The following is a 22,010-nucleotide window of genomic DNA, read 5'->3' as shown; positions in this document are numbered from 1 at the left end:
CAGAGGCAGCCGCCGAGGTCCCGCCATTCCAGCGCAGCGAGTGCCCGCGGCGCCGCCGCCGGCCAGGGCCAGGTGTGCGGGCAGGTGGACGGGCGGTGCACCAGCGCGCGCCCCCTGCTGGTGGCCCGCGGGACTGCGAGGCGCGGGCGGGGCCTCGGGAGCCCCGCGCCGCCGTCCTGAACACCCCGCCCTGCGAGCCCGGCCCTCGGGATCCCGGCCGCCTCTCTTCAGCCCCGGCCACCGCGTCCTCTCTCAGGGTGCCCCAAACCCGCTCTGCCCACTCTGGGGACTGGGACACTTCGGGGGTGAGCCCAGTACCCCCCACCAGGATGGGGTGGGCCCTACTCTGGGCCGCGTCCCCCAAAGTGAGGTGTTTTGGTTTTATGGAACCCCGGCCTCGCACATGGTCAGCAAGTGCTCACCACGCGTTACATCACCAGCCCTTTTTAAATTTTGAGACAGGGTCTCACTAAGTTGGTTGTCCAGGCAGGACCTGAACTCACGATCCTCATGTCTGACCTCCTGAGTAGCTGAGATCACAGGGGTATGGCGCCAGATGAGGGCTTTTGGGGTGCACTGGAAGTGGCCAGATGCCACCTGCTAGGCGTGGAGGGAGACAGTGGCACACGGGACACCTGCTGGCCGCCCCTGACCTCCAGGGAGCACCGGGGCCCTGTGTGGGCCACAGACACAGAGCGGGGGAGCAAAGGGCATGGTCGGAGTCCTCCCCCAGGATGCCCCGATCCCACCAAACCCCAGACGCCCCCTTAACACAGAGCACAGGACGCCAGGCCCGGGCTGAGTGACTTTATTCAGCAGACGCAGCCAGCCACCGGCCCCTCCCCAGCTCTGAGGCAGCCAGGGTCCTACGCGCCAGGCCAGTGGGAGGGCGGCCTGCAGCCGCGCGGGGGGGCCCTGGGAGCACTGTCCCATGGGCTTCCTGTCGCCAAGAGCGCCTCGGGGGTGAGGCAGCTCCTCGTGTAGTGGCCCCGCCAGGTGGCCTGCAGCATCCTGGTGGCCGACTGCTGCTCCCTCAGCTGGCGTCGAGCCATGAAGCCTTTCCAGGCTGGCTGGATGGTGGTGGCTGCTGTGTCCCACCGCTCCTGGGGGTCCTGGGGAGCCAGCCACGAGGCGCAGTCCCGTGGTGCGCCAACCTGGCCCATGCCATGCACCACCCGCGTGGGGAGCGTGTGGCCGCAGGTGTGGCAGGTGCGGGGAGTGGTGCCCACCAGCATCACCACGCTGGGCGGGCTGCCCAGCCCGGGGCTCAGGGACCGGCACAGGCTGCAGACGCGTGGCTGGCAGGACTGGAAGCAGCGGTGTTCAGCAGCTGCCTTGACCTCGCCACCCGGCTCTGCCCAGGCTGGTGGGAGCTGCATGTGCCAAGCACGGTCCCGGCGGACACAGTGGCCTCGCCATGCAGCCTGGATGACCGCGGTGGCTTTGTAGAGCTGCACCAGGTTGCATCGCACGTGGTGGCCACGCCAGGTGGCCTGGATGATGGTGGCCCCCTGGTGCCACACCTTGATGGTACGCCGCACCAGGTAGCTGCGGGCACACGCCTGGATGATGGTGGCAGCACGGAGGACGATCCTCTCCATGTGCTCCAGCGACGTGGTCAACTCCAGTGGCCCAGCCTGGCCTGCTCTGCCCCCTGGCCCCAGGCCCCTGGGTGGCTGCCATGCATTGTGGGGGGCCACAGAGCCGTCCAGGGGCCGGATCGCCATGCTGGGCAGAGCAGAGTTCCACGGCTGGCCACCACATGGGCTGGTGTCCGTGGGGCCCTGGGGAACACCAGGAGTCAGGGACAGCTTGCAGTGGCTCACAGTGGGACCCATGAAATGATGGGGTAGCTGGCCCTGGAGGGTCCCTGGGGTCAGGGACAGCTTGCGGTGGTGAGCCACGGGACCCATGAAATACTGGGGGGCTGGTCAAAGAGGGGCCACGGGTGCAGTCGGTGAAGACTCATGGCCCAGAGGCACCCTGAGAACTCTCGGGGACAGCCTAGGGACGCTTCTGCCCTGTGCCACCCCCATGGGTGTCAGGCCTGAGGCGAGTCTGGGACTGCAGGGTGAAGCCCCAGATCCGGGCGTCTGTGTGCGTGGCCAGGGCCGGAGCCCAGCTGCAGGCCCTTCTAGCAGCTCTGGGACCAGGCTGTCGTGGTGGGACTTGCAGGGTTTTCTCGTGCTGGGGGACTGAGCAGGGCTGTTTGGGGTCCGGTTCTGGGATGTGGGTTTCTGGGGTCCTCTGGGGGCAGCTTCCCCCTGGAGGAGAGCAGCTGTTGCCTGTTTGGCCCAGGACTGATACGCCGGGACATGGGAGATCACACCAGCAGCTCCCGACCTCCGGGAAAGCCTGGGGCTCCCTATTCTGGCTACAGACTCTGGGTGCAGACAGCCTGGGGCCAGCCAGGGCCCTCGTGAGGCCTGCTGGACACCACTGTCCCCAGGGACTCATGCGGAAATGCTGAGAGACCCTCAGGGCCCACGGGAGCCAGGGGCCAACACGTGGCCCTGTCTACCTTAGACTCCGCCTGCACACCAGGGGTCCAGCTGGCAGCTTCCAACTGCTCACTGACTTTGGCTGGAGAATCAGGGTGGCATCACTGGCCATGGGGTGCCTGCCTAAACTCAGGGCCTGGGCAGAGACAGAGGCCACATGGCTGGCGTGGCTGGGAGCCGCCTTCCTGAACGGTCACATTGGGTCTTTGGGAAGCGTCCCCTCTATGAAGAGGTCACACATCCCAGGGGACCGGGATGCATCCACACCATGCCCTGGAGGAGCTCAGATGGGCTGGGCTCCCTGCTGGACCCCAGTACCTGGGACAGACTCTCCTGTGCTGCTCTGGGCCTCAACATGGCCTGGCTACCCGGGGCCCCAGACATCCTCCTCCCAGGGTCCTGGGCAAACCATGATCCCCTTGACAGGGCTGTGGGCACTCGGCACCCCCTGGCTGCGTAACTCATAGCTGGGGCCCAAGGATGAGCTTGAGCCAAGCTGGTGGCACCAGAGCCCTGGGAGGAGCCAGCAGGATCCTCTCCAGCCCTGGCTCGGTGGAAAGGGTGGGGAGAGAGACCTACCAGCAGGGACCCAGGCGATGGGATGTAGCCCACACTCTTTGCCATGGAACCCAGGGATCCCTGTGGGCCCAGCGAAGCTGGGGGCAGCCTTGGGGCTGAAAATCTAGCCAGGGGTCCTTCAGAGAGACAGGGCTTCCCCCTGGGGCCAGATCCTGCCACCTGCCTGGGGATCACCCTACTGGCAACCATAGAGCATCGGGGGAGACCCTGGGCCACACTGGAACATACTATCCGTCACAGGCCCCGGGGGGAGGCCCTGGGCCATGCCTCTGATGACAGACCCTGGGGGGAGACTGAAAGCCAGGCCACTAGTGTCTGGGACCACGGTGTCTAGGGTCATCCTGCCCGCAGAACCCGGCACAAGGCCACCGCTGGCCATGCTCATCCCAGGGCTGAGAGACAAACCTGCATACTGGCAGCTGGATGGGACTGCGGTGGCCACGTCAGGGGCCTGGTGGTCCAGAGTCACTGGAAAAGGGACGCTGGCCGGACATACACTGGACTCCAGGTCACCCGGTGACAGCTGGGCCTCGCTCCTCCTGGGTCTCTGGGGCACCACAGCTGGAGAGAGGCCCTGGCCCAGCCCTGAGGTCCCTGAAAGTCCCCGGGGCATCACAGGAGCAGGAGTCTCCAAGACCTGGGATGCCATGGCAGCTGTGCCATCAGCCATGGGACATCGGCTCACAGAAACGTCCTTGCATGGCCAGGAGGTGCCCCCAGCCAGGCCAGCTCGGGGAGCCCCCGGGGACAGACTCAGGAATGCACCACCAGCCATGTGGCCCTGGGGTATGCTGGCAGCCACCCCCTTGAGCCAAGTGTCATGGGACACACAAAGTCCCCAGAGTGGACCGGGGTCCTCCTCGAGGGCCATGCACACCTGACGGGGGGGGGCTGGAACAGCGGCTGCACTTGGCCCCTCGCAGATACTGGGGGGCTGATGGAACTCAGGCCACATCCCGTCAAGCTCAGGGTCCTGGGGGTTTAGGGCTGCGCCGGTCACAATGAGGGGATCGTCCCTCGGCCCCATGCCGTGCCCCACAGGAGCCTGGTCCAGGGCCCAGCCCCGCTGGCTGGCTGGCCACCCCAGGGTAGGACCTGCCAGAGCCAGCAGGCACCAGAAGGGACGGGCGATGCTGAGCAGGTGTGGCACTGTGTACCCTCGAGCCCGGCAGATCGGAGCCGCTCAGAGACGGAAGGTGGCTCGGGGAAGCTGTGACCTCCCCCAGACCACGGGTCACCGGACCAGGCTTGGGGACCCCAGATTGGCCACATGTGGCTGGGATGCATAAGGGGCCATCCTGGTACCCAGAAATGGGCGGGCCCATCTGCAGGCCATCCTGCGGGACAGAGGGGCTGGCTCAGGCCTGGGGACAGCTCACTGGCCATAGGCTTGGGTTTATCCCGCAGACTCCGGGTGGCTGGTGTGACCCTGGGCCCATGCCGCTGCCCATAGACGGGTGGCCCAGGCCGGGGTGTGACCTGGTGGACACAGTCGGCTGGGACGGGCTTGGAGTTGGCCCAGAGGACTGGCCTGGGCATGAGGCTGCCCTGCTGGTCAGCAAAGGTTGAGAGGGGAGACAAGAAAACCTGGGGGCCACAGACGGCTGCAGGCCCACGGTGGGGAACTCAGCGCCCAAAGACAGTCCTGGGGCCGTTCTCTCAGTCGCCTCCACGGGGCTCTGTCCCTCCTCCCCCTCTGTGTCCCAGTGGATGCCCAGGGCCAGGCAGCTGGACACCAAGGTGTGGCACAGGCCAGGTGTGCGCTCGGGGCCTCCGGGGTGGGCAGGGGAGACGCAGGCTCAGGGACCTCGGGGTGGCTCCTATGGTCTTTTCTGGGTCCCTCGGGTTCTGGGGCCGCCTCACGGGCTCCCGAGACACCAGGGCCTCCAAGTGGGGCTCCCCATCCCGGCTGCCCTCCCCAGTGTGGTCCAGGACCTCGATAGTGGCCACGCTGCCCATGGACGCGGGGGAGAGGCTGGGCGAGCTGTGAGTCACTGTCACCCGGGTCGTGCACTGGGCCAACACACTGGGCACGCTGCCCACCAACTCACCGAGGGGGGACCCTAGCAGGCCGGTCGGAGGCTCCTGGGAGGAGGGCAGGAAGGAAGCAAGACCCTGGGCTGGATCCTTTTCCTGCTGGGTGGACGTCTGGGGACAGACTGGCACCGACCGAGTCCTTGTGGACGCTTGTGACATGTGGCACTGTGGCACCCTTCCGTGGACTCGGGGTCTCCTCATCGATTGCTGGGGAGGCTTGTCTGGGATTTGGGGGCTGAGCTCTTTTGAGGTTTTCTTGAGTGGGCTTGGATGGCTGCCTCAGGCCTCTGCCCATGGTGGGGCAAGGGAGACCGGGACTCCCCTCTTTGGCTCCCACAGATTGACGCCAGCAAGCTGTACCCTGACCCGTGGGGGAAGGCGGTTGGGAGGGGTGCCCCGCCCTGCCCCCGCTACCCAGGGCCTGCCGGAGGCCGTGCTGCCCTCCCCCGACGATGTCCCAGGGCGAGGGGCCACCCTGCTGACCACGTGTGGCTGCTGGGCGCTTGGGGCTGGGCTGCGGGTCACCGACAGCCGGCCGGGGCTTGGGGCGATGCCCGTGGTGATAAACACCTGCCAGGGGCTGAGGGGTGCCCGGGCTGCTGGGGCTACCCCCGCCACGGGATTGGCCTCGGATGCCAACCTGCCAGCCCCTGGGGTTGGGCCTGCCTTTCCCTTTCTGATCTTAGGGCTCAGATCAGGGCCAGAGAAGACCCTGGCCCATCCCACCCGCGCGACAGCAGGAGGCCCAGGCCAGTGGCCAGGGGGCACGGGCGGATCCCGATGGGCACCCTCGTGTTGGAGGCAGGGATCACCAGGAAGTAGGCCGAGCAGGGTGACCCCTCGAGCGTGGGCCCATCGCCCCTGTCCCCTGACGGGCCCACGCAAAGCCCCCCAGATTCGCACACCGCGCATCCTGACCTTGCGGGACTGCGGCCGCACAGGGCAGCCCAGGCAGGGGTCCCACGCCATCTCCTCCGCCGAAGCCAGAGGCAGCGGCATCTTGCTGCTGGCGACTTCTGAGGTGGCCTTGGGGAGGATGGCGGCCAGCTGGGCCCGGGACAGAGCCTTCACCAGGGCCATTCCCAGCATGCCCTGGGGTGGGGCCTGGCCCACGGTGGCCCCCAGGCCCTCCTCGGACAGGGCCTGGTTCAAGGCGGCTTGCACTTCTCCCTGAGAGAGGACCTTGGTCAGCAGTGTGCACAGATCTTCCCTGGAGCCCAGCACAGCGGCCAGCTCCACGCAGAGGGCAGTGATCTGCGAGGCCGCCACATCCTCCTGGCTGGGTGCTGGCGGCTGGGCCTGCGTGGTCTTGCCGTCACCCCAGGGTTCCACATTGCAGCTGGGCTGTGTGGCAGCAGCGGCAGCCACCAGAGAGACCAGTGTACCCTGCGGCTCTGGGGCCGTGGGGCGGGGGCCTTGGGTGGCCTTGCCCTGTCTGTGGTCTGGCTTGACACGGGACACTGAGCTGAGAGTCCCCGGGTGCCGGCAGCAGGGGGTGGATGCTGTGGGTCCGGTCAGCAGCGGGTGGGACTGGGCCTTGCTGCCGAGGTCAGTGGACTGGTGGGCCGCATGGATGCGCTGGGTTGCATCTGTCACCAGCTGGGTCTGGGACTGCGCCCTGCTCAGACACGTGACGAGGTGCACCAGGGACAGTGCCTTGGTCAGCCTGCTGGGTGGAGGGGCCCAGGGAGCAGCCTTGGCTGCGCGGGCGGCCAGCTGTGGCCGGGACAGGGCCTGGGTCTGCTCGGTGGGCAGAGGGCCACGGGACGTGGCTGGCAGCCATGTGGTCGGCTGTGCCTTGCACAGATGTGCCTGGGACGGCACCTTGGCCGGCTGCCCCAGGGCCTTGGCCAGCACAGCAGCCACCTGAGCCTGCGGCAGGGCCACTGCCACCTGGATGGGCATGTACACCTGGGACTGGGCCTCGAGAGCTTCCGTCCTCAGGTGAGTCTGTGACAACGGCTGCTTCTGGGCCTCGCTGACTCCGGCCCACGGTAACGCCCTGGTCGCTTGCGTTGCCACGTTGGTCTTAGACCCCGTTTCCTTGGTCGCCAGCTTCTGGACGCCAGTGTGGGTTTTCTCGGCTTGGAAAGGTTCCTTTGTTGGAGCCCTGGGAGCCCCAGTTTCCAGACGGGGCTGGGGGACGCCCCCGACTCTCCCTTCCGCCCCACAGCGAAGGTCTGAGACTTTCCCTGTCCCTGCTGCCACCTGCCCTGTGTTTGCGGGGCCCCTGGTCCTCGCTGCGTCCGGATGCAGGCTGGATGAGCTGCTGGGGATCCCAGCCTGTCCTGCGGCTGGGGGTGCAGCCCTGGGGTTTCCAGCAGCCGGGAGCGTCAGGCAAAGCGTCTTGAGGACGGCAGTGACGAACCGGATGTGGGCTGGAGTCCTGGTTATGATGCCCGGGAGGCGCATCTGGGCCGGGGGCTTGGTCGTGGAGGTCGAGGGGCCCAGCTGGGACGGGGCTTTGCACACAGTGGCTGGCTGAGCGGTTTGCAGCGGGCTTCTGACTGGGGCGGTCGCCGGGAGCATCTGAGCTGAGGTCTTTGTCGCCACGGTCACTGCACCTGGCTGAGGTGGAGCCCGGGTCACGGGGGCTGTGGGGCACGACTGCGGCACAGCACTGGCCAGCAAAGGTGTTGGCCGTACCTGGGCGTGGGCCTTGGTCACTGCAGGTGCTGGCTGCCTCTGGGCCGGGGTCCTGGTCGCCGCAGCCACGCGGTAGGTCTGGGATGGAGTTCGGAGGGGCTCTGCTTCCACATGGGCCTGGGTCCCGCGTGGTCCCGACATTGCCTGGCTGTACCTCCCGGATGGCGGTGGCTCCAGGGGCCCCGCTTCGGTGCCTCTGGAAGTCACATACCTGCACTTCCCTGTGTCCACCCCCACATGGCTGCTGGCAAGGTGAGGGCTCCTGCCTGCCATCGTCACCAGGCCCGGCTGGCATTTGGGATCTAGGCTCCCCGAGGATGGAAGGCTGTGGGCTGTGGCCTGGTGGGGCAGGACGGCTGCCACAGGGGCACAAGGGGCCTGCATCTCTCTGTTCACCACGGTGGGCTGGGGCTGGAAGCGCACCTGCTGTGGCGGGTGGTAGGGGATGTTGCCCTCCTCCGCCTGCGTCCTCACCATCAGCTTGCTGGAGCGCCAGAGGCGCCGGGTGCTGAAGCGCCGCCAGGCCTCCTGGATGGCCCTGGCCGCCGTCATCTGGGACATGAGCTTCTGTTGGAGCCGGTGGCCCCTCCAGTTGGCCTGGATGAGGGTGGCCGCCCGTGCGTGCATCATGTCCATCTCATCCACCAGGATGTTCTGGAAGGCCTGGCTCTCCACCACCGCCCACAGGCGCGGCACACGGTGGGGCGCTGGCTGCTGGGGCCCAGGCTCCTGGGAGCTGGGGGCCACCTGCTGCGGCTGTGGAGCTGGTTTTCCCACAGTGCTGTCTTGGAGATTAGGCGTGAGCTGGGGCTGGAGGGAGAAATTCCCACTTGGTGACAGGTGGTTCATGACCAGGAGCTGTGTTGCTTGCTGGATTGTGTTGGTCCCTGAGCAGGTCAGCTGGGCCTGTGGAGGGCACAGGAGGGTGACTGTGAGTGGGGGTGGGGGTGGATGGATGGGTGGGGCGGATGGAATGGTGGATGGTGATGCATAGGGGAGGCATAGATGGCAGGCAATGGGGTGGTGAGGGAGTGGGTGCTGTGGCTGGGGTGAATGCTCACCCTGAGACCTAGATCATCTTGTCTCTGGTCCTTTGCTCTCCTGATCGCCTTCCTAGATGTCTCTCTCATCATCCCGCAGCCATACTAAAGATGACACCCAGTGCATGTTCTCACCTGGATGCTGGACCACTACCTGTCTTCAAACTGTCTCATGTCTCAAATACTCCCAAGAAAAGCACTGATTGCATTGTTTCAGAAAGTCCCCGTTTGTCTCTGCCTGTGTCTGTGGCACTGATCTTTGGCTCCCCCCAGTGACTGAACTGTCAATAGGGACCAGCTCTGAGTCATTTAGGGTCCCCATCTCAGTCACAAGGCCTGGATCTGGCCTGTGACAGGTAGGTGTCATGTGGGTGGGTCTCTTGTCCAATAAATGAATGAGTGGATTGGAAGTTGGATGGACAGATGGATACAGGACTAGATACTACATGGGTAATCTGTAGATGAAGGACTGCATGGGCTGGATAGATGGATGGATGGATGGATACAAGGTTGGGTGAAGAAGGGATAGGTAAATGAAGTTGAAGGAATTGATGAATCAGGAAACAGACATGTAAATAGATGGACAGACAGATACACGGATAGCTAAATAGATTTGCGTATAGATGAGTAGATGCCAGGGTGGGTGGGTAGGTGAATGGGTAGACAATTGGATAAAGGGAAGGGAGGAAAATGGGTGGGTGAATGGAAGGATGGAATGATGGGTGGGAAAGAGAATGGATGATTCATGAATGTGGATGCATTGATGGAGCTAAATCCCCGGGCAATGATGGATATTTTTAAAAAATAATGTATCTTGATCTAACTCTCACTCATGGTTAAGTACAGAGATTCTACAGAAAATAGGATCAGTTATCAAAAGTATATTATAGGGGCCAGGGATTTAGCTCAGTAGTTCCGCCGCCTGCCTTGCAAGCGGAAGGATCTGAGTTCAATCCCCAGTACCAAAAAAAAAAAAAAAGAATATTATAGACATCCCTCGTTTAACAACCGAGCTCATCCTGTGACTAGGTTGTTACATGAACGGGTTGATAAATGAGAAGTTGAATATAGTATTTACGTTACAATATTCAGAACAAAGAAATGGCCAAAGGAAACTCCAACTTCATGACTTTGTTTTTGTTTGCAAAGCTGTTACCTGCAGTACTGTAATGTATAACAGGACAGAAAAGTACAGTATGGTACAACACAATGAGCAAAAATCAGTACTGTATAAACAAGGTGGGCTGCACAAACGAAGAGACAGGCTCTATCAACGAGATGTACACAGCTGTACACAAAAAGCTCGGTTGTAAGTCTGAGCAGAGGGCTGTAGATCTGAACAGTCATTAAATGGATCGTTTATTAAATGAGAAATATCTGTACTACAGCCAAGTAGGAGTTCTTCCAAGGCCATAAGAATGATTTCCTATCTGTAAACCCCAAGACAATTCATTACATCTAGAAACTGAATGACAGCCATGAAGTTTCTTTTGAAGGGTACCCAAAAAGGATTTTATCAAACCCAATAGCTATTTTTAATAAAAGCGTATAAAAATAGGCAAGTTAATATCTAACCATGGTAATGCTGACCACAAAACCATAGCAAATGTCATTTCGCTTATGTTTGGTTTTTGGTCTTTGTTTTGAGACAGGGTCTTAGTAGGTTGCCCAGGCTGACCTCGAACTCATGGCGATCCTCCTGCCTCAGCTACCCCAGTCCTGGGATTATAGGCGTGCACCACCACACCCAGCCAGAATCAATAAAAAAACCTAACTTGTGCTACCTGATATATCCTTTAAGTGTAGACACAGACAAGTGGAAGGTAAATGGGCAGGAAAAGATTCACCAGGCAAGGAACAGGCGCTCTAAGGCGGAAGGGCTGCACACGCGTTGTGTCTGTGTCGGACCAGGCTGACTGGGGGACAGACTATCGGCAGGAATCACACGTCACCTCACAAAAGGGTAATGTATTCAGAAGGCAGGATAGCAACAGATGTGTCCGTGCCTCATAACCGAGCCATGAAATACAGAAAGCTGACATGGGCAGAACCAAACAGGCCCATCCTAATCGACCATGGAGGTCTGAACACGCTCCCCTTGTAACTGGCCACACAGCCAGACCAAGGAAAGAACAGGAAAAAACTGGGACAGGCAGATGTGGGTGATCCGAGACACTGTCAGCCACTGGGACTTAACTCATTTCCCAATGGGGAAACTGAGGTGCAGAGAAGCAGAGTTACTGCCCACAACACGCCAGGGGCCCACAGCAGACACATGTGGTCCCCTGAGTCCTCAGCTCGTGACGGGGGCAGGGGTGTCCCTGCCCCTAAGGGAGCCTTGCCATCAGATGCACCCCTGTCATCCCAGCACTCAGGAGGCTGAGGCGGGAGGGTCGCCAGCCTGGGCTACATGGTGAGTTCAAGGCCAGCCTGGACTACATGACGAGATCCTATCTCAACCCCCCACCCAAAAGAAAGGAAGGAAGGAGCACGGTGGGAAGAGCAGCAGGAGCTGCCAGCACACACGCGTTAAGAGCCAGCTGGCCAATATCATGTTTCCCTGCCACACAAACCAAGAGTCCCCCAGGCTGTCCAGGATGGCCCTCAGCAGGACAAGTCCCCCTCAGGGCTTGGGGTTGCCTAACACCCCTGCTCTGAGGGGCTGAGGGGCTGATCTGCCTATCAGAGCAGCCTGGGGGACGAAGGGGGATTTTGGAGGCACAGAGGAGAGTGACAGGGACCCCGAGTGCCCACACACAAGCCCTGCCAGCCCCACTCACCTGGCCCTGCAGCTGAACCCACCAGCCTCAGTGGCTGGCTGTGGGCCGGACCTTGGGTGCTTTGTGATCCGGCAGGGTTCTGGCCAATCCCAGCAGCCCTCGGGGGAGGGGCCCTAGAAGGCAAAACCTGGGTGGGGGACAGGGGGTGGGTGGGTCAGGGCTGAGGCCACAGGGCTGCTACCTGTTGCCTGGACATCCAGGGCAGAAAGTTTGGGCTCTGGGCACAGAGGGGACCCCAAAACCTGCCTCTCCGTAATGTAGAGGCTGTCACTCCTTGGGTAACTGCTGAGCCCCTACTGTGTGCTGAAACCCACCCTGGTGTGGGCAGTGCAAGGCAAATAATCTGGGGTATGAAAGCGGAGGCTGCCAGGTGAGGTGGCACACACCTATGATCCCATCACTCAGGAGGCTGAGGCAGGAGGATCATCAATTCAAGCCTAGTCTGGAGAACTTAACCTCAAAAAAAGGGGAAGACATAAAAGAGGGAGATGAGACTGGCCATTCAGGAAGTGGGCCACAAAGGAGGAGGACTTGAGGAGAGAGACCCTGGAAGAGCTGGGGATGGTACCCCAGGTAGGTGAATGAGCAAAGGCTGAGGCAGGAAGGAGCTGGGTGGGACCAAGAACATCAGGAGACTCCTGTGGCTGCAGGAGGGCAATAAAGGCCGAGAAGGCGGGCCCTCAGAGAGCAGTGGAGGAGTTCATGTGGGTGTCAGGTCTTTTCCTCTTTATTTCTTCTGTGCAGGGAATTGGTACTGAAGATTGAACCCAGGGGCTGTCTGCCACTGAACCATACCCCCAGCCCTATTTCTGGTTGTTTATTTTGAGACAGTCTCATTAAACTATTCAGTTCACTTGAATTTGAGATCTTCCTGCCTCGGCCTCCCAAGCAGGTGAGATTACCAGTATTTGCTAGTTTTTGTGTCAGGTGCCAGGGCTGACAGTCCTTAGAGCAGGCTGGACATGCTCTGACTTCCACCCTCTGTTGAACGACTAACAGCTCTGTTGGGGGCTCCCGGGGGTGGAGCTAGACCTGAGCCCCCCAGGGCCTGCCACATAACCACACTGAGCATTGCCCTGTGCCAGATCCCTGGAGGGGGATGCGGGCCAGCACCTCGAGGGCCAGGCCACCGCCCAGGGTGAGTCACCGCAGGCCAGGCCAAGGCTGACACACACCTTGGCCACAGCACAGCCAGCTCTGGCCAAGGCCACATGGCCTGGCTCCCCTGGGAGTCCTTGGGGCGAGAGGGGTGAGGCCAGCAGGGTGGGGCTTGGGAGAAACCACGGACATGAGCTGAGCTGGCTCGGTGGTGCATGCCTGTCATCCCAGCTACTCGGGAGGCTGAGGCAGGAGGATCGTGTTCCCCGCCAGCTTGAGCAACTTAGTGAGACCCAGAATCTAAATAAAGGGATGGGGATGTAGCTGTGCCAGGCTCTGGATTCCAAGCCCAGAGCCACACAGAAATCAAGAACAAGGCGCTGCACAGGACTTGGTTCTTTAGTCACTGTCCACAGGGATCAGCGACCCTGCCATGACACGGGCCCTGGGAACCAGACAGCAGGCCAGGAGGGAGCTGGCCAGCCCAGCTGTGAGGACGGCGTCAGAGAGCAAGGCATGCACCCCATCTGGGAGTGGAGCTCAGCTAAGTGGCCATGCAAAGGTCCTGAGGCCAGGAAGAAAGGAAACTGTCAGTTTGGGGGTGAAGTGTCTGGAGGGAGACACCAGGAGGTGTTGGAGCTTTGGTTTCAAAAAGCACCGAAACCTAGAAAAGAAAGGGCTGGGGGTGAGTGGTGCTACAGGAACTGCTTAGCATGTAGCAGGGCCTGGACTGATTACCTCAGGTCAAAAGACAAGAGAAGGGGAAGGAAAGCAGGGAGGAACGGAGAGGAAAAAAGCACCCAGCAAAAGAAGAAAGAATCCCTCCATCACAGCTTCCCCCAGCAGCTCTGAAGTCCACCCGACTCGACACACCCACTTCCTCAGTCACAGAGCTGCACACTGAGCCCAGCGAGGTGGTACACACCTGTGGTCCCAGCACTCCAGAGGCCGAGGCAGGAGGATCACAAATGCAAGGTCAGCCTGGGCTACACAGTGAGATCTTGTCTCAATATTTTAAAAACAGTGGGTGTAGCTCAGTGCAAAGGCCCCGGGTTCACTCCCCAGGACTGCAGAAGTAAATACCAAAACGGCTGGAGGCCCTGCAAAGTGGGCAGCCAGGGGGTCCCGGGGTCCGGGGGAGGAAGACTCCTACTCTTCCTGGCCACCGGGCTGTGGTGACGTGGGGGCCTTTGTTAGTGCCCGTTTCGTCCGTGAAGTGGGCACGGCTGCCCCGCCTTCGCCGGCAGGGCTGGCTAGGACTCTGTCAGCCTACTGGACCGGGTGTGACCGGGCACCTACAGGCACATCCCTCCCTCCGGGTCCTTCTGAGTCAGAAGCCCATGGCCCAGGGTACTGAAAACCCTGTGTGACCCGAAGTCCCTTGTTCAACCTGAGTGTTCCAAGTTCCTGAAGTGACGAAGGGGACTTCGAAGAGGAGGGTGCTTCCGGGAGATCCCGGCCCATCCTGGCTAAACTCCAGTCCTGGGTGGGGCCGCCGCTCGGGTCAGACCCGCTCTGCCACCTTCCTCCTAGTCCCGGGGCCCCGGCTTGCTCCCTCCAACAAAGGACAGCAAGGTTTCCATTGTCTCACCCACGCAGAGCCCGGAAGGGTTAAAGAAAAGGAGATGTTTCTGCCTCCTCCTTCCGGTCTCGGACGGGGGCTGCTCCTGCCCACCGCGAGTCCCTCCTTCCCGAAGGCAAAGGGACATCCCGTCCCCTCTCCAGCCCGGGCACCGCGGGGCCGGCGCCTAGATGGCGCTCGCCGCGCGCCAGATGTGCAGACCCCGCCCGCCCGGCCGGCCCGGAGGGAGGGGGAGGGCCGGGCGCTGGGGGATGGGAGAGGCCGGCTCCGCCCAGGCCTCGGCCCGGCCGGGAAGAAGGAGGCGGACAGGCGAGCTGGCATAACGAGACTTTACTGAAGACAGAACCGGGAGAACCGAGAGTTACAAACAGGAATGTGGGCTCGTAGCAAACAAAACAACGGAACAAAAAGGGCGGAGGGGCGGGGGGCGGCGTGAAGGGACGGCGGGGGGGGGGCAGAGCCAGGAAAGGGGAGGAGCTTTTTTTTTTTTTCTTCTTCCCATTTCTTTAAAAAACCCAACACGGTAAAACACACACGCACACGCAACCAACGTTTGTTCCCGAGTAGAAACATAAATAGGGCACAATCGACCACTCTTGTTCTTCTCTCTTCCAAAGGCAAAAAATAGAAAGTAAAAGAAAGGGGCGTGCAGGGCTGGAGACTGCGCAGCCCGGAACGCCGGGCGCGGCGGCGGCGCACAAAGGGCGCGGGCGCGGGCAGAGGTGGCGCGGGGCGGGGGTCGTGCGCTCGCCCCCTGGGCAGGGGGTCCAGCTTGTCGATCCAGGGTGCCCTCTCCAGTCCTGGGCACCCCTCGGAGGGGCGACCCCCGGGACTGTACCCCTCTCCGGTCCTGGGAGCTCTCGGGGCGCGGAGAATCCCTGGAGGCGCACCCTCTCCAGTCCCGGGTACCCCCGGGGGCGATCCCTGGTGCTGCACCCACTCCTAGTCCCGGCCCCCCCCCCCGGAGAGGGGGCCGCGCATGCGCGCCTCGCCGGGCTCAGTACGCGGGCACCTGGTGCTGCGGCAGCAGCTGGCAGCCGCTGTTGACGTGGCTGAGCACTTTCTGTTTGAGCTGCGCCACCTGCTCGCGCAGCAGGCTCGCGGTGGACGCCAGCTCGGTGTTCTGGCTCTTGAGCGTCTTGACCTTCTCCTCCAGACGCGAGATGCGCTCGAGCTTGCGCTTGCGGCACTTGGAGGCGGCGATGCGGTTGCGCAGCCGCTTGCGCTCCGCCTTGATACGCTCCTGCGTGTCCATGTCGATGGGCGACAACGGTGGGCTCTCACCGAAGCTCGGCACCTCCGGCACCGTCTGCGGCTCGTCCTTGAGCGCGGCCAGGCGCGGCGGGCCCAGAGCGCCCGGGGGCGGCGGCGGCGGCGGCGGCGGGAAGGGCACAGGCTCGGCAGCGAAGGCCACCGCCGCCGCGCCCCCCGCGCCGCCCGCGTAGCTGCTGAGGTTCGCGTAGACTGGCGCTTCGGGCGCGGGTGCGGGCGCCGGCAGATCGCCGGGAGGCGCGGGCGCGGCGGGGGCCGGGGGTCCCCCTGCGGCGGCGACGGCGGCGGCGGCGGCGGCAGCGGCGGCGGCAGCGCCCGCGCCCAGCTGATTCTGCTTGTGCAGGTCCTCCAGGGCCTTGACGAAGCCCTCGGCGAACTCCTGCTCCTCGCTGGCTGCCACCTTGGGGTACAGGTACTGCGTGCTGGTCGGCGTGGTGGTGACCAGCCCGTTGGACTGGATAATCAGGCGCTCGAGCTCGGGCGACGCCAGCTTGAGCAGACCCAGGTCCGGCGACGCCAGCAGCCCGTCGGGGGGCGCCGCGCTGGGGGCGCCGTCCGCGCGCAGAGGAGCAGAGGGCGGCGCGGCCGCAGGCTTGAGCGCCGCCGCCACCTGCTCGCTGAGGCTCAGTGTCAGCGCGTCCTTCTTCATCATGCTGCCGGCCGCCGCCGTCGGGGGCGCCCCGGGGAACAGGCGGCCCGGGGACGCGAAGCTGCCGCCGCCGCTGCCACTGGCGCCTCCGCCCAGGCCGCTCAGCGCCTCATCGCCGTAGAAGGGTGTTTCCATCCTCCGCCTCCCCCGCCGCGCCGGCCCGGGGGGGAGTGGCCGCGGCCTCCCGGGGGGCCCGCGCCCCCCCGTCCGCTCGGCCCTGCGCCCGCCGCAGCCGCTGCCCGGCCTTCCGCTGGCGGCGGCTCCTACGCCGCGCCGCTCGGGCGCCCCCTTATAGCCTCGGCCCTGCGCGATGAGCTCACCGCCCCCGCTCGCCATTGGGTGCGGGTGACGTCGCTCATTTGCATGGGGAGGCGGGGCCAGGCTGCCGACGCCCGCGGCCCGCCGTTGCCCGGGCAACGCGCAGTACAAGGCACAACAGCGCGCTGGCTTGTGGGTTGACGTCATGGGGGCGGGCCGCGCGCGCGCGGCCCGGGTCACCCCGCCCCGGGAGCGCTGTGTACGACCGCTGCCCTCGGCGCCGCCTCCCGCCAAGGCACGTCCCGGGTGGCGTGATGCGCCCGGCCACCAGACGCCGGCCTGCTCGCACGGCCCCCGCCCTCCCGAGGCCCCGCCTCGCGGCCGCGCGTGAGGGCCCCGGCAGGGCAGAGGCGAGGTGGCTTCGGCCTCCAGGGATTGGGGGGGCCGGTCGGGGTGGATAAAGACTTCTGGCGCCCGCGCAATTGCGCGGCGGGGCTGGAGGCCTTGGGGTGATGGGTCGTGGGGTGCAGATCAGCCTCTTTCTCGTCTGGGGTGAGGGCTTTGTCCCCTAGAGAGGCGCAGGAGGGCAGCGTGGTCCTCTTCGGATCCTGATCACCTTCCCTAGGTGAAGTGCGATCCCCAGAGTTAACTTTGGCCTTTACAGACTGGGAAACTGAGGCCCCGCGGAGCGGAGTGAGCTGCCTGCCTGCCAGGACAGGGACAGGTGGTGGCCAGGCCTGAGGTCTTGTCCGCCCCCAGCTGTCCAGACCCGGGGGCCACAGCAGGCAGCCTGGACGGGCTGTGAGCCAGGTGACAGGATGGGCCTTGCTTCGCTCCCGCTGCTATTGAACATCTGGAGCTGATAAACGGCCCCAAGACGGCCCCACACCCTCGCGATGGAGCCCGCCCTTCAGCGAGGTGGCCGACTCGCCCCTTCCTTGGCTCCTTCTGGCCTCACAGTCTCTGCACCCCCCACTTCTACCTCAGAGCCTTTGCACATGCGGTGCCCCCAGGCCTGGCCAAAGAGTCACCGGGACACACACATGCCCTGCTTTATCCCCGCTGTAGTCGAGCAGTCATTCAGAAGGGTGGCCTGGGCCTCGGTGTCCACACCCGGGGCCTGCGTGCTTTCCAGACTCCTTGCTAGCCCCGTCGACTTTAGCCAGGCCTGTGCTAGGGCCCCTGTGTGGGCCAGGTATGGCGCCCAGCAACCTTGGCCTTGGCCCTGGCCGGAGGAGAAAGGTCTGGAAAATAGGCAGAGCAAGCCCAGGCTGGACCTGGGCCTTTCTCAAGGCAGGCAAAGCTGGCAACCTCCCTGGGCCTGTTTCCCCCCTCATGAAAATGGAGTGTGTAATCCTACCTACCACGCGGGAGGGTTTTATTTATAGGGAGAATTTGGTTTTTTGGACGTTTGGTGTTTTGAGACAGGGTTTCACTATGTAGTCCAGGCTAGACTCGAACTCGCAGAGATCCTCCTGCTTCTGCCTTCCTAGTGCTGGTATTACAGGCGTGTGCCACCTAGCTATAGTGAGAATTTGAAGAAATAGGGCTCAATACATGTTTCCTATAATTATTTTACTTTATTATTTGGTCCACACTGACCGGGAGTTCTTTGGTTCTGTGTTCTCTCAGCTTGGCGTGCCTTGACGAACTCCTGCTCATCCTTCAAACTCAGCCCCACTATTTCCTTCTCCAAGAACTCTTTCCCCTGGGACTTCCCTAGACACCCCCTTCACTTGGCCAAGCCCTGTCCTCATCTCCGTCAGGTTCTTTTCTGTTGTTTGTTTTTTGAGACAAAGTTTTGCTATGTAGTCCACGTCGCCCTGGAACTCATCACACAGCTCAGTCTGGGCTAAAACTGGGGCTCCTCCTGCCTCAGCCTCCTAGAGTGCTAAGATGATATGTGGGCGGGTGCCACCGTGCCAGCTAGCTTGTGTGGACGAGAGGGCCCCTCCTGGCCCCAGCATGGCCAGTTTCTTCTTTCTCCTGCCAGGGAGTACCCGAACACCCATTCCTGCCCCTCCATCTGTCCCAGCCCTGATCCCTCAATGCAGGGGCAGCTGGGTCCAGCTCTGGCCTCCCAGGCTGGGGGTTCCTGGGCGGCGTGGCAACTGGACCCCCCACCAGTCCCCTCAGAGGGGCTACCTGGCCCATCTGGCACAGGCGTGGCCTCAGGGGGCTGAGGGGGCCCCTGCAGAAGGAGAGGCTGAGCGAATCACCCCATGACAATGATGGGCCATTAGGGTCCCTGCAACAGAAACTGCAGTGAGCTGGGTCCTGTCACCACAGCATTCGGGAGGCTGAGGCTGGAAGATCTAGAGTTCGAGGCCAGCCTGGGCTGCATAGGGAGACCCAGTCTCAAACCGAAACATAGGCACTCGTGGCTCGGTCTGGCTTTCCGTCTTTATCTCAGTGCCCAGAAATCATCGACAGTCAGCTCTGCAAAACCGGGAGCCTGGGAGGCGGAGCGTGAGGCTGCCGAGGGGCCCCTCCTGGGGCAGCCACAGGACCCCCAGGCGGGCGCGTCCTGCCTCGCGCATTCCTGAGGATCGGGTTACGGCCGGCGCCGCCTCCTCCGCCCGCTTCCGCCTTGCCGGCTTCCCCCGCCGTCCCCACCCACGCAGGTGTTCCCGCGCCACGCAGGGGTCCCGAAGTCTGCCTGCTGGCTTGGCGCTGCCTCCTTCCTGCCTCGGTTTACAAATGAGGAAACTGAGGTGCAGCCAGGCCCGCACAGCGGTGGTAGAACCGGCTTGAACCTGGCAGATCCTGCTTTTTGACCCCAGTCCCCTTGTTTCTCTCCAATCCTCCAGCAGGCTGTGCTGGCCCAGCCTCCTCCAGCTCAGGAGAGCGGCGCAGTCAGGCCGGTGTTTGTTGACAGACTGACTGACCGTCCGGAGGGAGCCCCTAAAACAAGGCCTGAATGTTCCCTGGTGTGTGCCCAACCCGCTACAGCCCTCCTCATTGGCACATACTGGGGTCCCTGGAACTTTGGGGGGCGGTCAGCGGATGGTGAACTCCATTCACCGCAGCAATTTCAGAAGGTGCTTCGTTGCTTTTTGAGTTTTTGGCACCAATAATTACTCCTCTATTCAGCCATGCTCCGCTGAGCAGCTACTGTACGCCTGGTAGGGTTTTCGGCCCCCTCCTTCGCTGATGCTTAGTTGGCTCTCTTGGCACGGGCCTGTGAGGGCCTGTGATCCCAGCACTCGGGAGGCTCAGCAGGAAGGAGTTCAAGGACAGCCGGGCTACAGAGTGAGACCCTGTCTCAAGAAACACAAAAACAAAACAAAAAAGCTGTTGTTTAGGGGATGGTGCCTGTAATCCCAGCACTCTGGAAGGCTGAAGCAGGAGGATTGCGTGTTCAGACCTGACCTGGGCGATTTCTGGGCGTGTCGATGAGTGGAAAGGCCCTGGGGTCAGCCCCCAGGACCACAAAGTTAATAAAACCGCACTCTGGATGTCACTCTTGTCCCCGCAGACAACCCCCAGTCTGTCTTAGCTTCAATAGAAACAGAGCGAAAGGGAACCTTCGAGTCCTCAGCTTCTCTTGCCAGAAACAAGGAAATCGAAAACTGAAGATGTGAGATCCAGATCGAGGCCCAGCCCCGCCTCCTCGGGGACCCTTGGCCCAAGCCAGGGATGTGGGGACCCAGGGGACAGCAGCGCCCTGTCCCTGGGTCTAGCGCTGTGGGTGTCCCAGCCTTGCCTGCCCCGCGGTTCCGGCCTGCCGCAGCCACCTGCTGACCCATTTCCGGGGAGCCGCTCTGGGCGGCTTCAGGTTTGTGCCAGGAAATGGAAGTCCCCACCTCTGCCCAGAGGCCTCTGGGACCGTCCCCACCCCAGCCTGTGGGCCCCTGACAGCCTTCCCAGCTGCAGGAGCCGGTGAATAGTTGAGTGGTCACGCCTGTCATCCCAGCATCAGGAGACTGAGCCAGGAGGATCGCCCCAAGTCCGAGGCCAGCCTGTTACACAGGGAGTTCAAGGCCAGCCTGCACTACACAGCGAGACCCTGCGTCAATAAACAACCAAGGTGGAAGTTCATGGGCTGGTCAGTTCCTGTCCCTGTGAGGAACGGAGGCTGGGAGGAGGCGGGTTAGAGTCCAGGCCTCGCAGCCCCCCCCCCCCCGCCGCGTCTCTGCTCAGGGACAGGGACCCCACTCGGGGACCAGCCGCAGGAGGGCTGGGCCTGCGGGGCGGGGCGGAGGCCTGGAAGAGGACTGGGGCCGGTGCCCCCGTGGGCTGCACTGCCGGCCGCACCCCCGCGCCCGGGAGGAAGGGCGAGGGCGAGGGCGAGGGCGGGCGCCGTCTCACTTCCCTGGGCGGGGCGGGGCGGGGCTGCGGTCCACAGCGGCGACACGCGACACGGGGGCGGGAGACGGGCGGCGAGGACCCGGGCGGACGGGCGCGCTGCAACCTAGTGACCTCCGGACCCCGCTGAACACGGGGGTTCCCCACCGCGGGGTCCCCGGCCCGGGCCCTGGGGGCGGAGCGGGGCGGGGGCCGCCTGCGTCATCGGAGACGTCAGCGCCCAGCGGCCGCGTAGATGCAGACGTGGGCCGCAACCCACGCGGGGCGGGGCGGGGATACGGCCGGCGGCCCGGTAGGCTGGGGAAACCGAGGCAGGGAGGGCGTGGCCTGCTCGGGACAGAAGCCCGGGGGCGGCCCTGGGTCCCCTACCCCGATATCCTCCGCCCCCTCTCCCGGTCTCCGGGCAGGAGTAGCTGGGGTTGGACCCGAGCGTGGCCCCCGTGGGTCCCGGTGCGCAGATCCCAGTGTAACCCGGAGTGTGAACCGCCACGTGCGCGCGGGGCTCAGTTTCCCCGCGGGGCCGTGGGCGGGGTAGGGGTGGGGCTTGGGCCCAGGCGACTGCAGGTCCCCTCCTCCCCCCTCCCCGCCCGCGGGCTGCTAATTAAATGCAGGGCGGGGAGGAGGGCTGTCTGGAGTCCCTGCCCCGTTGAACCCCTGCCTCAGCAGGGGCGGGGTGTCGAGGCCGGGCGGACTGCAGTCCCAGGACCGGCCCTAATAGAGGTCAAAGCTGTGGGGGGTCTTGGGGAGGCTGGACCTGGCCCGGGGGTAGGAGCCCATCCCAGGTAGGGAGGGGATAGGAGAGTGGACCTCTAGATAAACCCTGGAGATAAACCCCAGGAGAGGATAAGATAGAGCCCCAGGGACAGAGACGGGAGGAGGACAACGACCCGACGGGGACTGTACTCCAGGCTGTGCACTGCAAATAGACACCACCCCTGGGGGTGAAGACCTGACCCTCACTTACACACCCAGACGTTCATTGGTAATCCTAGCTGTTTGGGAGGCTGAGGCAGGAGGATCCAGGGCAGTTTGGCAGGTTAGGAAGATGCCGTCTCAAAGAATAAAAAGTGGGGCCAGGGATTTAGCTCAGTGGCCATTGCGTCTGTCATGCAAGCACAAGGTCCTGAGTTTGATCCCCGGTACCAAAAAATAATAAAAATAAAATAAAAAGTGCCAGGAGAGCAGCTCAATGGCAGAGCACTTGTGTCGCATGCAGAAGACCCAGCAGCCCAAAACAAATTCACCAACGGGTCAGTGTGG

The 22,010-nt window shown here is 63.1% G+C and overlaps 2 protein-coding genes across 4 annotated transcripts; both read right to left on the bottom strand.

Moving 5' to 3' along the window:
- Positions 1-793: 793 nt before the first annotated feature.
- Positions 794-14,440, bottom strand: Iqcn (IQ motif containing N). 3 transcript variants are annotated; one of them, XM_087201849.1, is made up of 4 exons: positions 11,584-14,440; positions 8,825-8,908; positions 6,036-8,669; positions 794-1,784 (listed from the first exon to the last, which is right to left on the bottom strand). In XM_087201849.1, the coding sequence occupies exons 2-4, from the start codon at positions 8,894-8,896 to the stop codon at positions 867-869; spliced, it is 3,624 nt and encodes a 1,207-aa protein (XP_087057975.1). In that variant the 5' UTR covers positions 8,897-8,908; positions 11,584-14,440; the 3' UTR covers positions 794-866. The 3 variants fall into 3 exon arrangements, with proteins under 3 accessions (XP_087057975.1, XP_087057974.1, XP_087057976.1); XM_087201848.1 differs by having other exon boundaries at positions 8,825-14,440; XM_087201850.1 differs by lacking the exon at positions 8,825-8,908.
- Positions 14,441-14,578: 138 nt separating this feature from the next.
- Jund (JunD proto-oncogene, AP-1 transcription factor subunit) lies at positions 14,579-16,460 on the bottom strand. Its single transcript, XM_021251035.2, has one exon. The coding sequence runs from the start codon at positions 16,317-16,319 to the stop codon at positions 15,261-15,263; it is 1,059 nt and encodes a 352-aa protein (XP_021106694.2). The 5' UTR covers positions 16,320-16,460; the 3' UTR covers positions 14,579-15,260.
- Between the last annotated feature and the right edge of the window lie 5,550 nt (positions 16,461-22,010).

The sequence above is a fragment of the Heterocephalus glaber genome, unplaced genomic scaffold, assembly GCF_053883595.1.
Source record: "Heterocephalus glaber isolate CG9 unplaced genomic scaffold, H.glaber_assembly_v1.0 deba00001761, whole genome shotgun sequence".
Lineage (NCBI taxonomy): Eukaryota > Metazoa > Chordata > Mammalia > Rodentia > Bathyergidae > Heterocephalus > Heterocephalus glaber.
Note: the sequence above shows the minus strand (reverse complement) of the source record. Positions and strands in the feature narration are given on the sequence as shown.

Coding starts and splice junctions, on each gene's coding strand:
- Jund (XM_021251035.2), bottom strand. CDS start 16,319: ATGGAAACACCCTTCTACGGCGATGAGGCGCTGAGCGGCCTGGGCGGA.
- Iqcn (XM_087201848.1), bottom strand. CDS start 8,896: ATGATGAGAGAGACATCTAGGAAGGCGATCAGGAGAGCAAAGGACCAG. Junction 8,670..8,824: donor AAGATGATCTAGGTCTCAGG/GTGAGCATTCAC, acceptor TGCCCTCCACAG/GCCCAGCTGACCTGCTCAGG. Junction 1,785..6,035: donor TGCGGCCGCAGTCCCGCAAG/GTCAGGATGCGC, acceptor GGTGTTCCCCAG/GGCCCCACGGACACCAGCCC.